Genomic DNA, 14,476 nt, shown 5'->3' on the forward strand with positions numbered 1-14,476 from the left:
GCCTGTAGCACTACTTCACTGCTTGTGAAGCTTCCCCACTTTGGGTGGAGAATGGAGGCACAAACCGTCTACAGCCATACCAGCCTGAACACACCTGATCTCGTCTGGAGGCACAAACCTTAGTCTTTGTGTATGGTATCCTCTGTACTCAACCAGGTGTGCCACTGCTCGTTCCTGAGTCAGAATAATTTAATTCTGGTTTTGCTTTTAAACCCATCTACTATTATACTTATACTTTATTATTATTATACAATAGACCAGTGACAAAATTTTATTTCTGGAGCTGGGTGGTAGCATACCTGGTTGAATGCACATGTTATAATATGAAAGGACCTGGGTTCAAACCCCCAGTCCCCACCTGCAAGGAGGAAGCTTTGGGAGTGGTAAAATAGTGCTGATGTCTATCTCTCTCCCTCTCTATCATCCCCTTCCCTCTCAATTTCTGGCTGTCTCTATTCATTAAAGACAATAAAAAAAAATTTTAGGGACAAATTTGTCAAGATTAATCTATCAGAATATTAATGTCTAGTTTGTTATCCTGAAATGCATGCTATTTCCTCTTGAGTAGGGAATTTTAGCTTACCTTTTTTTGTAGAACACAATGGAAAATGAATATAAACATTCCCTGTAGAGAATTGAAAATAGTGAAGAGATATGCCATGATGACTGTGCTTTCATTAATATACATGAGTCCAAAGGCCCAGGTCAATCCTAACAGGCAGAGTAGAGCTATTGCACCTATGACCCATGACCTGTAGAGAGAAGAGAAATTTAAGGGTTATGAGTAACAGGTACTTAATGACACAATAATAAACCAACAATACTGACACTGAAAAAAAATGTTATGGTAAGTTTTCTTAACAGAAAATGTAAAACAGGTGGTATAAGTATTTTACAATTTGAATGGAGACATGAGTTTTTAAGCTTGAGGAGATAAACATGAATGAAAATGTTATGAACAAAAATTATTTAAACAAAAGCAGATTTGTAATATTAAATTGTTCCTGTAATTGTAGCATGTGTGCAAATGATATGGAGACATTGTTATGATGAATGGCAAGGGTACAAAGTCTATAAAGCTCTGTTAGTCTCCATTGGTCTCATTTGTATAACATTTGATTTAACTTTCGGCATTAGCTGATAGTCCTTTACCTCATTTTTCCAAATTTCCACTTTTTCCATAAAAAATGTTAGTTTCTACTTGCAAAATAATTATCAGAAGGAACCAGTATTTATGGTACATGTATGAATTTGATAGTTCTGTTTGTCTGACTCTACAGTAATGTAGCACTAATATCAGAGTACATGGGAAAATCAATTCCATTCTTTTTTTAATATTTATTTATTTATTTCCTTTTTGTCACCCTTGTCTTTATTGCTGTTGTAGTTATAATTGATGTTGATGTCGTCATTGTTGGATAGGACAGAGAGAAATGGAGCGAGGCGGGGAAGACAGAGAGGGGGAGAGAAAGATAGACACCTGCAGACCTGCTTCACCGCCTGTGAAGTGACTCCCCTGCAGGTGGGGAGCCGGGGACTCGAACCGGGATCCTCACACCGGTCCTTGTGCTTCGCGCCACGTGCGCTTAACCCGCTGTGCTACCACCCGACTCCCCAATTCCATTCTTAATCATTTTGTTTCTTTAGCCTTTGAATTGCTGTCTTCTAGTTTACATGTGACTAGTCTTTGGAAATCAGGTAGTTAGCAGTTTTACTAAAGATAAGCTTAAAGGAACAAGACACCTTCATCTCTTTGAAGTATCTATAAACTCAAAGAAGAAAATGAAGCTGAGAATGGATATGGAGTGGTATGAACAAAGTAATCTAGAATGGAAAAAAATTCTCACTCTACTCCACTCCCTCTGTTTCCTTCAAACTGTTATTCACAACAATAATAAATGGATTTTAAAAGTTATATATCTTTGGTTATGGCTGTTGATTTACTATCAATATAAAGAAAAATTCTTCCAATAGATGGGAATACAATAATAGAAGAGAAACAGTCCAACCTAATATTTTGTAGAATCTCAAACCCACTTTTCCCACTACCAAAGCACCCTCTATTAAATAGGGTAAAGTATTACTGCTTTCCAGTAGACTATTAAGTTCTACTTCCATTATCTAAGAAATAAATAAATATTTACAGGGGTTGAAACTTATCAAAATAAAGTAGGGGAAATTACCTATGTTTATCATAATGAGAACGTGGTTTCAGTAAAGTTTTCAGAGGAAATTACATCTTCAAAAGATGTGACCCCAGAATTGTTGACTATGATTAACGTATTTTCAACATTAATCTCAAATATTTATTATTTCTTCTACCATCAGTCATATATTTCATATTCAGTGCCCACTAAATCACATGTTTAACTTAAAACATTAGTATTCATGAATAAACCATGATCTCTAAAGAAGGCATGCCACTGCATGGAGCATGTTTGCTTATGTGAATTAGAAAACTTGTTAGATGTTACATTTTATTCCATAATTAGATTTTTAACACATGGGGATGTTCCTAGTAGAGCTCTAAGTTTCTCACAGATATTGGAAAAAGGAAAAATGGAAAGAATTGCCATAAAATCCAGGCAAATATGTATTTATATTTAAGACTAAAAATGATAAGCTACATGAGCATCTTCATTCAAGTCAGCTATTACCTATTAGAAGTCACATAGTGAGCCCAAAAGTTAATGATATAAAACTGCAATGAATTTGATTTCTAAAGAAAAACATAAGCAAGAACATGAAGAAGTAAGTGGAATGACATTGGAGAAGATGAAAACAAAGGACTCTTCACCAGAAGAACAAACTGAAAGTCTATGGCAAGGTCATCCATAGGTTGCAATCTTAAGTTCCTTGTTGAGAGGCATAGTTAAAACGCACATAGAAATAATCCAAATATTAATACTTATGTTTATGCTCAGTGTACTAGTACAGACTTGTAGCTTTGTTTCAGAAATCTAAGATATATTCTTAAACCATGGATCATTAACCAAGTACCAGGCGTTACATGTGTAAGGAATGATTTTGTACATGTAAAATTAATTTCTTCCCCTTCCCCTTTTGATATTTATTATAGAACTTCAGTGACATTAATTGCAATTGACATTTTTGTGTCAATAAAGTCATGTTGAAGATAGGTCACTAGATCTTAAAATAATTTCATATGATAGAGGTCCAAACAAACAGCAAAAATGAGGACATATGGTATGTAGCACAAAGGAATGCAAGATAATGAAAAGGAAAGCTATTAAAAGCATTAACAAGTCTGTACCATGTGAAGTTGCTATTACTGTGGCACTGAATTCAGGTGATAGCCAATTAAATGAGGTAAGGCAGATTTTTTTTTTTTGGCAGTACACCTGCAGCATATTTATTCTGCATATAAGTTGTATGCCTGATTATTTTTCCTGCACAGTTTGCTCTTCTGCCTCAGTGTGAATGACAGAAGCTCTAATGATTTTTCAGTACTGATCTGACAGCTGGTTCATGGGACCACACTGATAAATGGAATTTATCAGCCATTCAGGTCATTCTTACTTGATGAAGGGTCTGTTATCCTCATAGCTAAAGAATGCATAGACATAAAGACAAGAACACCAACATTAGCATTTTATGACAAGAATTTCATATGAAAAATATTCTCCTGGTTCCCAAAGGCCTCTTTTCCCCACCTATGTAAAAGGTATCATAATCTTCCCTTTATATCTAGAAGGCAAATCCTAAAATGACCATGAGAACTTAAATAACAAGAAATAAAATTAGTTTTACAATACTGCAATATCCCTTATGAGACTTAAAAATTCCATTTCTTCATCATGAGCTCATATTACTTGTGCCTTGACAGAGACATTTATTTCTTAGAGATTGCATTTCTCTAGAGAATGAAATATCTTATGAGAAATCTGAAAAAGATTTGGAGGCATACTTAACATGACAGATTTCATGCCACCTAAAGGTGTCCTTACTCAGTAATGTTAGTATGGTTACTTAATTATGGATAGTAAGCATCTAAACACTTTGAACTTACAGGTGATTGACTTGAGTTAAATTTGAGCATGTTATTCCTTTGAAAATTATCAAGCCTGTCTACTTTACAATTCTTTCTATCAGTGTCCTGAGTAAAGAAAATTAAATAATTTCTGTAGTAATAAACGCACTAAATAGCAACTGTTCATTATCACTTATGTTTACTCACCTAAGTATTAATCTGATAAAATAAGATTCCCATGACAAATCAGTAAAGATAATCTATGGAATAGGTTTTAGTTTTTTTGTTAACATGTATAATTGCTGTTCACTGAAGTTAAACAGAAGGAAGAGAAATTGCTTTTTTACTTTTTTAGCAGAGGCCATAGCTTCTGACATCATATATACACAAATAGGAGCTCTTACAAAGGCTCCAAACTTTGATGTATTCTGAACAACAACACTCTTAATTCGAGGAGAGAGTAAAAAAATTGAATGAGAGCTCAAGCTGAAGTCAGTTTGCCTGGCTTTTTCACCTAGCTCAGTCACTGACAAGCTGTATGATCATTTTTATATCTATAAAATGGTGATAGTCATAATGCAGGGTCCTTGCATTGTAATGCAATTTTTCTGTGATAATGAAGTAATAGTTATGTATAAAGTGCTTAGACTATTGTCTGGGTAATATTAAGTTGAGTAAATATTACATGATGAGAATGACTAGACTAGTTAAAGTTAGATTATGCCAAAAACACAAGAATTTCTCAAATATTAAAACATCAAATGCATAATTACTGAGAATTTAAAGTCATTTCAGGACACGTTGGGTATAAGTAAATTTCATGAAGCAAAGTAGATGTGACAGAAACGTTTGTAGGTGAAAACAGAGTGACTCACTGTTCTTCTAATGTGGCAACTACTAGCCACATGGGTTAACTTTGCTTTAAATTTACTAAAGAGACGTAAAGTTTAAAATCAGTTATTTTCCCTAGTCAGATTACAAGTGTTCAAATGCTTTTAATAGTTGCCACATTGGACTGTGCAGTGGAGAATTAGCTGATGTTGAAGAGTAATGGTGTGATTAATTGTAAGGAGAGCTATGATGATGTATTCAGACATCTTGATTAATATCCAATATTGCTAGGTTCCTTAGAATATATTTGTCTCACAGAAAGTTATATTAGACAATCCTGGATTAGAACACTAAATAGAGTGTTAAAACAAGAAGTAAATTTCCAAGAAGTACTTAAGTAATGCAATGGATTTGCAAAAAATAGAGATGGATTACTAAGTATTTTTTTAGTTGTTGTGAATCATAACATACCTAAGAAAAAAATAATTATAGAGCATAATAACAGATTTACTCCATTATGTGCACTACCATTGCATCAGCAAATTACAATTGTAACGTTAAGTTCAAGACTACAATTATTTTCTACCATTACTTTACAGTATAATATCAAGTAAATAAAATTGAATGGATTTAATATATAGATATATGAAAATCACTTTATAATACTGAATTATGCTAAATATATGTTTCAAAAACTAAACCATAAAGTTTGTACCACGACTATAGAAATATTTTCACTTCAATATAGAAGATAACCCTATGATTCAAAAGTTTTTGTTTGCAGGGGCCAAGTGGTGGCACATCTAATAGAGAACACATGTTAGTTATATAATGTGCAAGGACATGGATTCAAGCCCCCAGTCCCCATCTGCATGTGGGAAGCTTTGGGAGCAGTGAAGAAGGACTGCACGTGTCTCTCTTTCTCCCCTTTCCCTCTCACTTTCTCTCTGTCTCTATTAAATAAATCAAATATTAAAAAATGTTTTGTTGTGGTCTGGGAGGTGGTATAGTGGATAAAACAATGGCATTACCTTAAAAGACACAACTATACATAAATAATGTCAAAGGCCATAAATTATGGTGATGTTGTGTATGACACAGCAAATCCTAACAATGGAATTTTCAAAGTTAATCCAATTGCCAAATAATTTGATTATAGCAATAACTATCTATTACCTTCTTAAACCCTAAGACAGCAGGAATCTCCCACTTCCTCTATAGGGCCTGTATTTCCCCCAGTCCTGGGACCTCTAGGGTTCACTTTCCTGTATGCTTCTCTCAATTCATACCAAATGATATTGCATATGCTAATCCCATCCTAATCAATGCAAGGAGTACCACCTCAACATGCTTCACTTCAGACTGTGCCCAGAGACGTCAGGCATGGAATGTCAACCCTTCAGCCTCATTACTCAGCCACCAGGTTCCAGATGCTAACATGATGCCAACCGAATTCCCTGGGCAGACGACCCCGTAAATATGTTCTGGGGCCCCTCTTCCCCAGAGCCCCGCCCACTAGGGAAAGAGAGAGACCAGCTGGGAGTATGGATCTACTTGTCAAATCCATGTTCATCAGGGAAGTAATTACAGAAGGCAGACCTTTCACCTTCTGCACCTCATAATGACCCTGGGTCCATACTCCCAGAGGGATAAAGAATAGGAAAGCTATCAAGGGAGGGGAAGGGAGACAGAGTTCTGGAGTTCTGGTGGTTGGGAATTGTGTGAAGTTGTACCCCCCTTATCCTATGGCTTTGTCAGTGTTTCCTTTTTATAAATAAAAATTTTTAAACAAAAGAACAAACCAGAAATCACTCTGGTACATGTGCTGCTGGGGATTGAACTGGGGAATATTTGGTACAATGGGTTAGAGTCTACAATAATTAATAAAAGTATTTAATTTCTATATAACAATTTCCAAATATTTAACATAAAAAACATGAAATGGATGGTGAACTATTTGTTAATGTCCAATATATAATGGCTTAAAAACAAAAGTCATGGGAGTTGGGTGGTAGTGCAGCGGGTTAAGCACAGTGGCGCAAAGCACAAGGACTGGCAGAAGGATCGGATCCCAGTTCGAGCCCCCAGCTCCCCACCTGCAGGGGAGTTGCTTCACAGGTGGTGAAGCAGGTCTGCAGTTATTTATCTCTCTCTCCCCCTCTTTGTCTTCCCCTCATATCTCCATTTCTCTCTGTCCTATCTAACAACAAAGACATCAATAACAACAACAATAATAACTACAATAATGAAACAAGGGCAACAAAAGGGAATAAATATTTTTTAAAATCTTTAAAAAAACAAAAGTCACTAGTAATTATATGTCAGTGAATTCACATTTTTTTGTCAACTTTCCTCTTGATTAAGAGACTTAGTTTTATAAACTCTGTCCACTAAATTGAAATCAAATCAATTGCACATTATTATGGTGAGAAAGGTATTTAAAAGAAATTCAAATGATTTTTCAACTCTAAAAGTCTTGTCTATATAAAACTGAGTAATTTATCAGTTTGCGAATAAAAGTTCATATGTAAAGTTTTCAAGTTGTATACCTAAAATAATTTCATTCCAGTTATTTTAAGATTTCCTAAAAATCTGAACACAAAGGATTATGATGGTCTTGGAGAATGTGACAGGGACTTAGAAGTTGTGGCACCCACTACACTGAAGAAAGGTTTGGTGCTGCGGTTTCACTCCCTCATCCTCATGGCCTCTCAGTCTCTATTTAATACATGTTTTTGTTTGTTTGTTTGTTTGTTTTACTGTTAAACACTTCATTTTTACTCAACTCTAAAACTGAGTACTTCTAGTATAAAGAGACTCCATTTTACTATAGTAATTCCAGACCCAAATCTTAGCAGTCAATTAAGGAAGGATTTATGTATTTCTTTATTTTATGTTACTTTATTCAGTCATCCTAAATGCGTGTTTTCATTATTTCCCTATTTGGTCATTCTGAATGGTGCTGCTATGAACATGTAGTTACCAATTTCCCCCTTTTGTTCCCTTCCCTTCCCTTTCCCTTCCCCTTCCCTTTTCTCTTTTCCTTTCATTTCCTTTTTATCAGATTGCTGCACAGCTCTGGATTCGAGTGGGATATTCATCTGACTATAAAGTAAGGAATCATATGTAATGTGATGTTTATGAAAATTTAGGTATATGGTCTAAATTGAATTTCATTGCTATGTGTGTGAGTGTGTGTGTGTGAGAGAGAGAGTTTTTGAAGAACTGAAAATTATAATAAGATAAAGTGTATATTTGCAAATATGATGTGAAACAAAGATGAATTAGTCATTTAAAAAAGGAAGAAAAAAAAGATAAAGTGACAAGTCCTGAGGGAACTTTTGTGCTGAAAGTTTCTTTTTAATAGGTTTTTATCCTTTTTTATCAATAGTTATGTCTTTTATCAGCATTATCATGAGCTCTATAAAATATTAACAATATTGATAAATATAATTAGCATCAAATCTCTTGGGTCACTATTTTGGGACCAATATTTTGCACACATACTGAATTTTACAGTCACTGATTTAGAATGTGTGACTATATAGTTGATAACATTTGAAGATTAAAATTCATACAGAAGTACTTTTGATTTCTTTTTCCAACTCAGGTGCACAAACTTAAAAAGTTAAGTAAAATAAGTCAAGAAGTTAATAGCTTGGTTTTGTTGCCAAATGTATTTTGACAGGTTAAATTGCTGTTATACTATTTCTCATCCCATATGGCATCGTCACCTCTCGTTTCATCAACTTGTAATAGAAACATTCATCATACCCCTTCTGTGAATAAACATCTTCTTATAAACTGCTTGTAAGAACAACTAAAACATAAAAAAGCACAGCTGAGTATGTAAAGCACTTCTGTACTTACTAAAGATTCCAATAAATGGAACCAAAGGAGGCACTGAAATACAATAGAAGCAATTAAGTTTAATTTTGAACAAGTAACTTACCCATTACTAGTCTTAGCATACTCATCTTTATGATCACTCAAATAATTTCACTAGCATCTTTTAAATTAGAATGAAACCAGGAAGAGAATAGCCTATAGAAGTCAGAAAATTATTGCAAGAGCTACTGACATACACTTTGAATCCCTTATTTGGAACAGGGAAACTCTATTATATCTGATAATACATTTGAGGTCACTCTGCATAGCAAATGCAGGTAAATGTTTTCTGACATGAAAAGGGGGTTTTATGGGAGGGGTGCAGTGACATAGTGAGAAGGTCAAACAACCCCAAAACTCCACTCCAATCTTACTGTATTTACTGATGTATATATTTATAATGTAGATTGAACTCAGGGTCTTACACAAGTGCATTACCATAGAGTCACCTCACCAGCTCTTCCTTTTTTTTCTTCTATGTTTATTTATTGGGTTGTTGAAAAAAATCAGGAAACAAATTTTCATGGAAAAACATAGAGAAAATTCATCATGACGTTCCCAACAACTCTTTTTTTCTTCAGAGTCAGGGCCTCACTCATGAATGATTTCACAGCTTCTAAGCCACTCTTTCATTTAGATAGCAAGAAAGACAGAAGGAGAGAAATGAGAGCACCAGAGTTTCCCCTGGTGCACACCTCTCATGTGGTTCAAAGGCTTGAATCTGGGATATGCACATGAAAGGACATGCAGTGTACCCAGTTAGCTATCTCTCTGACCTCATCTTCCAATTTTGAAATAGTAGCCCCAGGTGGTGGCACAGATGGATAAAGCCCTGGACTCTCAAGTAGGAGGTTTTAAGTTTGATCTTCAGCATTGTAAGTGCTAGGGTGATTCTCTAGTTCTCTCCCTCTCTGCCTCTCTCTTTCATAACAAATAAATGAAAGACAAAGTGGTGGAGATTAAGAGTAAAGAGTGAGATAGGGAGTCAGGCAGTAGCACAGCGGGATAAGTGCACATGGTGCAAAGTGGAAGGACCAGTGTAAGGATTCCAGTTCGAGGGTTCGAGACTCCGGCTCCCCATCTGCAGGGGAGTCACTTCACAGGCGGTGAAGCAGGTCTGCAGGTGTCTATCTTTCTCTCCCCTTCTCTGTCTTCCTCTCTTCTCTTCATTTCTCTCTGTCCTATCCAACAAAGACAATATCAACAACTACAACAATAAAACAACAAGAGCAACAAAGGGTAATAAATAAATAAACAAATAAATGTTAAAAAAGAAAAGAAATTCAGTGTGTGGTTAAGTGCAGGTGGCACACAGTGCAAGGACAGGAGAAAAGATCCCCGTTGGAGCCCCTGGCTCCCCACCTGCAGGGGCGTCGCTTTACTAGCAGTGAAGCAGGTCTGCAAGTGTCTACCTTTCTCTCCCTCTCTCTGTCTTTCCCTCCTTTCTCCATTTCTCTCTGTTTTATCCAACAGAGATGACATTAATAACAACAACAATAGTGACTACAACAATAAAAAAGGGCAACAAAAAGGAATAAATAAGTAAGTATATAAAAAAAATAAGACAGAGTGAGACAAAGATGGCAAGAGCAAAGAGCTGCTCCATGATCTGTGGAGTTTTCTTTCCTTCTCAGATAGGATGCTGGGGATTGAAACCAGATCTAGTACCTGGTCTTCTCAATTCTGTTTGAGATACTGACATTCCAAATTAAATTTACAACTGAGAATTTAATCTAAAACTTTGAAAAAGTATGCTAATTAAAAAAAACTGAGTATACTAAATTCAAACAACATAAGTAACTCCAATTTTGTCATTTGTACCAAATCTTAAACCATATTTTTCTGTGACAAAAACATTGAAACTGTATGCCAACTAGTTAAAAAAAAGAGCATAATGAATTTGAGAGACAAACTTAGAAATAATAAAATATGAAAGTAATTGAAAATCTAATAGAAACAAATGAACATAATTTCACTAACAGGATGCCTATGTGTATTGACTGATTTCTGGTATTTTTACTATATTTCCTTATATCACATTAATGGAAATCACAGAACAGAAGGTGGTATCTGGCAATTTTGAAAACTGGCAACTAATCTAGTGAGCAGAATTTTAAAAAGTCTGAAAAATCAGAGAAGTGTGAAGGCTGTGACACTCACAAAAAAATGTGCCATTTCTTTAGTTATATCTTGATATATATGTATATGTGTTTGTGTGTGTGTGTGTGTGTGTGTATCCAATAATGTAAACACTATTGCTGATAAAGTATTACTTTCTTCCTGATGGCTTGTTTTCATAATCCTATGCTTAAATACTTTGAAATTTTAACCATACACCATTAATCTCAGTCTTGATACTCAATATTTGTGTTAGCATGCTAAACTGTCTGATTAAAATATCAAGTTTCATGGATATCATGACAGACTATTATACAATGCATACTCAAATAGCACACTTATGAAAATGCCCAGGAATTTGATGACAGCCCTTTTTAAAATACACAATTATAAATAGTCACAACAACAATTGAGACTCACTCAAGAGAAAATTAGATTAGGAAATTTTCAAGTGTGGACTGAGCAGTTCAAGACACTTAACATTCCACAATTCTGTCTTCACATTTTAATTATGAATTCAATGACTTAATACAGTTGTTAATTTAAAGCAACTGTGATTTATATGCTCTGAACATTTTGAATGTGAGGCAAAGAAAAAAATCTTAAAAAAAGAAAAAAAAAAACTCTTGGAATGAGAGAAGCTAAAGCCTGAAAGAACTTATTACCTTACTGTAGTGTTTGTTTAAGTGAGAAATATTTACTTGGAATTAGGGAAAACTTATATGCATCCAATGTATGATAATAAGTTTTTCAGTCCATTTATGCAGTTAATAATCTTTGTGATGATTAATTTTCTAATCAGTGATCATCTATTTACTATACCTTAATCATGGAGCAATTTCATTTTCTTTTGTGACTAGGCATATAGTTAAATAGCTTGGGCTATGTATGTCTTCTAAAATTTGGTAAAGAATATGCAAGTATCAGAGAGAAAGTATAAGTAGTGTTCTCACCCATCGGGGGAACTTTACAAACACTAAGTCCAAGGTGCAAACTGCAACAAATAATAAGCAATGCATTTGAACAAAAGCAGTCACAAGCTTTTTCTTTCCATCTTTTCTTAACATTTCCTTGTGTATCACCATGTCTCCCCTTCCCCCAATTCTTTCTGATCCATTGAAATTCACAGTCACCTTCTTTTTTTTTTTCTAAAGTGGATCTAGGGCCTTGTTTAATTTCACTCCACCTAGGCTGATGGTCATTTGGATAGATAAACACAGTGAATGGGAGAGATGACACAGCACCATTGTTACTCCTCCTTCTTCTTCTTCTTCTAGTGTTTGCCCTTCTTCCATAGCCAGTCAACAGGTCAGGTTGAAAGCTGTCAGGAGCTGCTTGTTGCTGGCTTTGAAAGTGACTGGGATCCATGTGGATCCATTCGGCTAGGAAGGATCGTCAGTTTCCCCAATGAATGGGTACTCACGGGATGCACCACGAGAAGGTCGATCCAATGTTACTCCTTATATGGTAGAACTCCCTGGTGGTGCTGTGTCTTGAACTTAGGTCTGCACCTTACATGACGAGTAATCTCTGTGGTCCCTGAGGCTCAAAATTTAATATCAATAAATTCCTTTATAGTCTAAATTTCATATTTGGTAGTTCTTGTCTCTTTTGTGTCATTCTCCTATTGACTGTGTTAGTGCCTGAAGACATCACAAACACTGGTGGTAGTTTACTCACACACTTTGGGCAGTAGAATTGCCCTGTCAACCCATACTTCCCTTCCATCAAAAACTCTAGCTCAGGGCTGGTAGAGTAGTCTGCTTTGTTGTAAAACATCAGGAATTCAAGAGCACATTGCCACTGTGCCACCTCCTAGACCACAGTTTTCTCTCTTTTTTAATAAGCCATATTTTATTCTTTTTAATTCTATTTTATTATTTATTATTGAATAGAGGTAGAGAAAAATTGAAAGGTAAGAGGGAAATAGAGAGGAAAAAAGGCAGAAGGACTCCAGCAGCCCTGCTTAACAACTTTGGAAGCTTTCCCCCTGCAGGTGGGGACCAGGGCTTGAACATAGGTCCTCGCACACTGTAGTGTGTATGCTAAACCAGGGGCACCACCACCTGGCCCCAGAATTTTCAATTTTCTCCATCTCTAATTTTACTACACCTCAGCCCCTTCACTCATCCTCGATGGTGAACCTAGAGTGTAGAATCTCTTACCTTTTTATACTTCCTTTCACATTTAAAAATTTGAATAATCAAATAAATCCAACATATTGTATATGAGCATTGCTGGGAAAAGCACACAACTTAGGTTTTACTAAAGTTAGGCTAAATTCAAGACAATTTCCATGAAATTTTATATCTGACATGTAAACTATACTAGTACATACACTTCTGCATTCTGCATTAAAAATATTTCACGTTGGGAGTCAGGTGGTAGCACAGTGGGTTAAGCGAAGGTGGCGCAAAGCACAAGGACCAGCACAAGGATCCTGGTTCGAACCCCTGGCGCCCCATCTGCAGGGGAGCCGCTTCACAGGCAGTGAAGCAGGTCTGCAGGTGTCTATCTTTCTCTCCCCTTCTGTCTTCCCCTCCTCTCTCCATTTCTCTCTGTCCTATCCAACAACAATGGTATCAATATCAAGTATAACAATAAAACAACAAGGGCAACAAAAGCGAATATATATTTCACTTTATATTCAACTCCCGATCACCAGTCACGGATCACTTTCCCAACCACTCCCATCCCCTTAGCTGAATATTTCCTCTTCTCTTTCTTTCTTTCTCTCTCTCTCTCTCTCTCTCTCTCTTTCTCTCTTTACCAGAGCACTGCTCAGCTCTGGTTTACGGTAGTACAGGGGAAGCCTCAGACTCCGGAGCCTCAGGCATGAAAGTTTCTTTGCAAAACCATTATGCTATCTACCCCCCACCCCCTCACCAATTTCCTTCTATTTCTCTGTGGAAAAAAACAAACAGGCAACAAAGTTGTAAATACACTAGTGCTTTGTACAGCCTTAGTTACTATACACCTACCGGTTAAAGAATTACCCCTATGATTTATAAATTATTGCTGTGTTCATACAGCCAAGTATAGTTAGAAGCTTTTATTTCACTACCAACCCTCAGTAAAATTGTAGTTAGTTACTAACAAGTGTAGAGTTATTCAATCCCAGCTCTATTGCTCCAATTAAGAAAGCTTTAACTTGTCATTGAAATTCCAAAGTTACATTTGAAAATTCATTTTGCACCTTGACCCAAAATCAGAAACTCATGCAACATGTTGCCCCCACTGTTTTTGCTTTCCCTTAGTTTCTTAGCTTTTCTTCTCTCCTCCCTTCTTCACCTTCCTTTCCCCTTCCTTCTTTCTATCTTTTCCTTTCTTCTCCATAGAGGGAGAAAGAAAGAGACCACAAATCTGAAAAAAAAAAAATTAATTTATATTCAGTCTACAGAAAGAGAGGGTCCTCTCTCCTCAGCTCAGGCATATAGTAATACCAGTGATTGAGATCAAAACCTCTGAGACTTCAGGCATGGAAATTTGATGATGCACCTGTTTTTGAATCTTTATTCAAATGTTTTAATCAAAAGAAAATAAAGAGCAGTCAACTCTAGAAATATTAAAAACAATATTAATTTAAAATTGTTATCCAAATGTTATACCTAGATTCTTCCTTTGATTTTTTTAAAAAATTATATAAAT

The 14,476-nt window shown here is 35.6% G+C and overlaps 1 protein-coding gene across 22 annotated transcripts in view; it reads right to left on the bottom strand.

The window, feature by feature from the left end:
- The window catches only part of ADGRL3 (adhesion G protein-coupled receptor L3), an 848,379-nt gene that overhangs the window by 70,169 nt on the left and 763,734 nt on the right, over positions 1-14,476 (bottom strand). For 11 of the 22 annotated variants that reach the window (XM_060188015.1, XM_060188014.1, XM_060188007.1 and 8 more), the window contains 2 exons: positions 3,541-3,567; positions 584-752 (listed from right to left, as the gene is read on the bottom strand). In XM_060188015.1, the coding sequence (XP_060043998.1) occupies positions 584-752; positions 3,541-3,567 (196 nt within the window). The remainder of the gene's footprint in view (positions 1-583; positions 753-3,540; positions 3,568-14,476) is intronic. The other 11 variants (XM_060188010.1, XM_060188006.1, XM_060188002.1 and 8 more) reach the window with 1 other exon arrangement.

Source organism: Erinaceus europaeus, chromosome 3 (assembly GCF_950295315.1).
Source record: "Erinaceus europaeus chromosome 3, mEriEur2.1, whole genome shotgun sequence".
NCBI lineage: Eukaryota > Metazoa > Chordata > Mammalia > Eulipotyphla > Erinaceidae > Erinaceus > Erinaceus europaeus.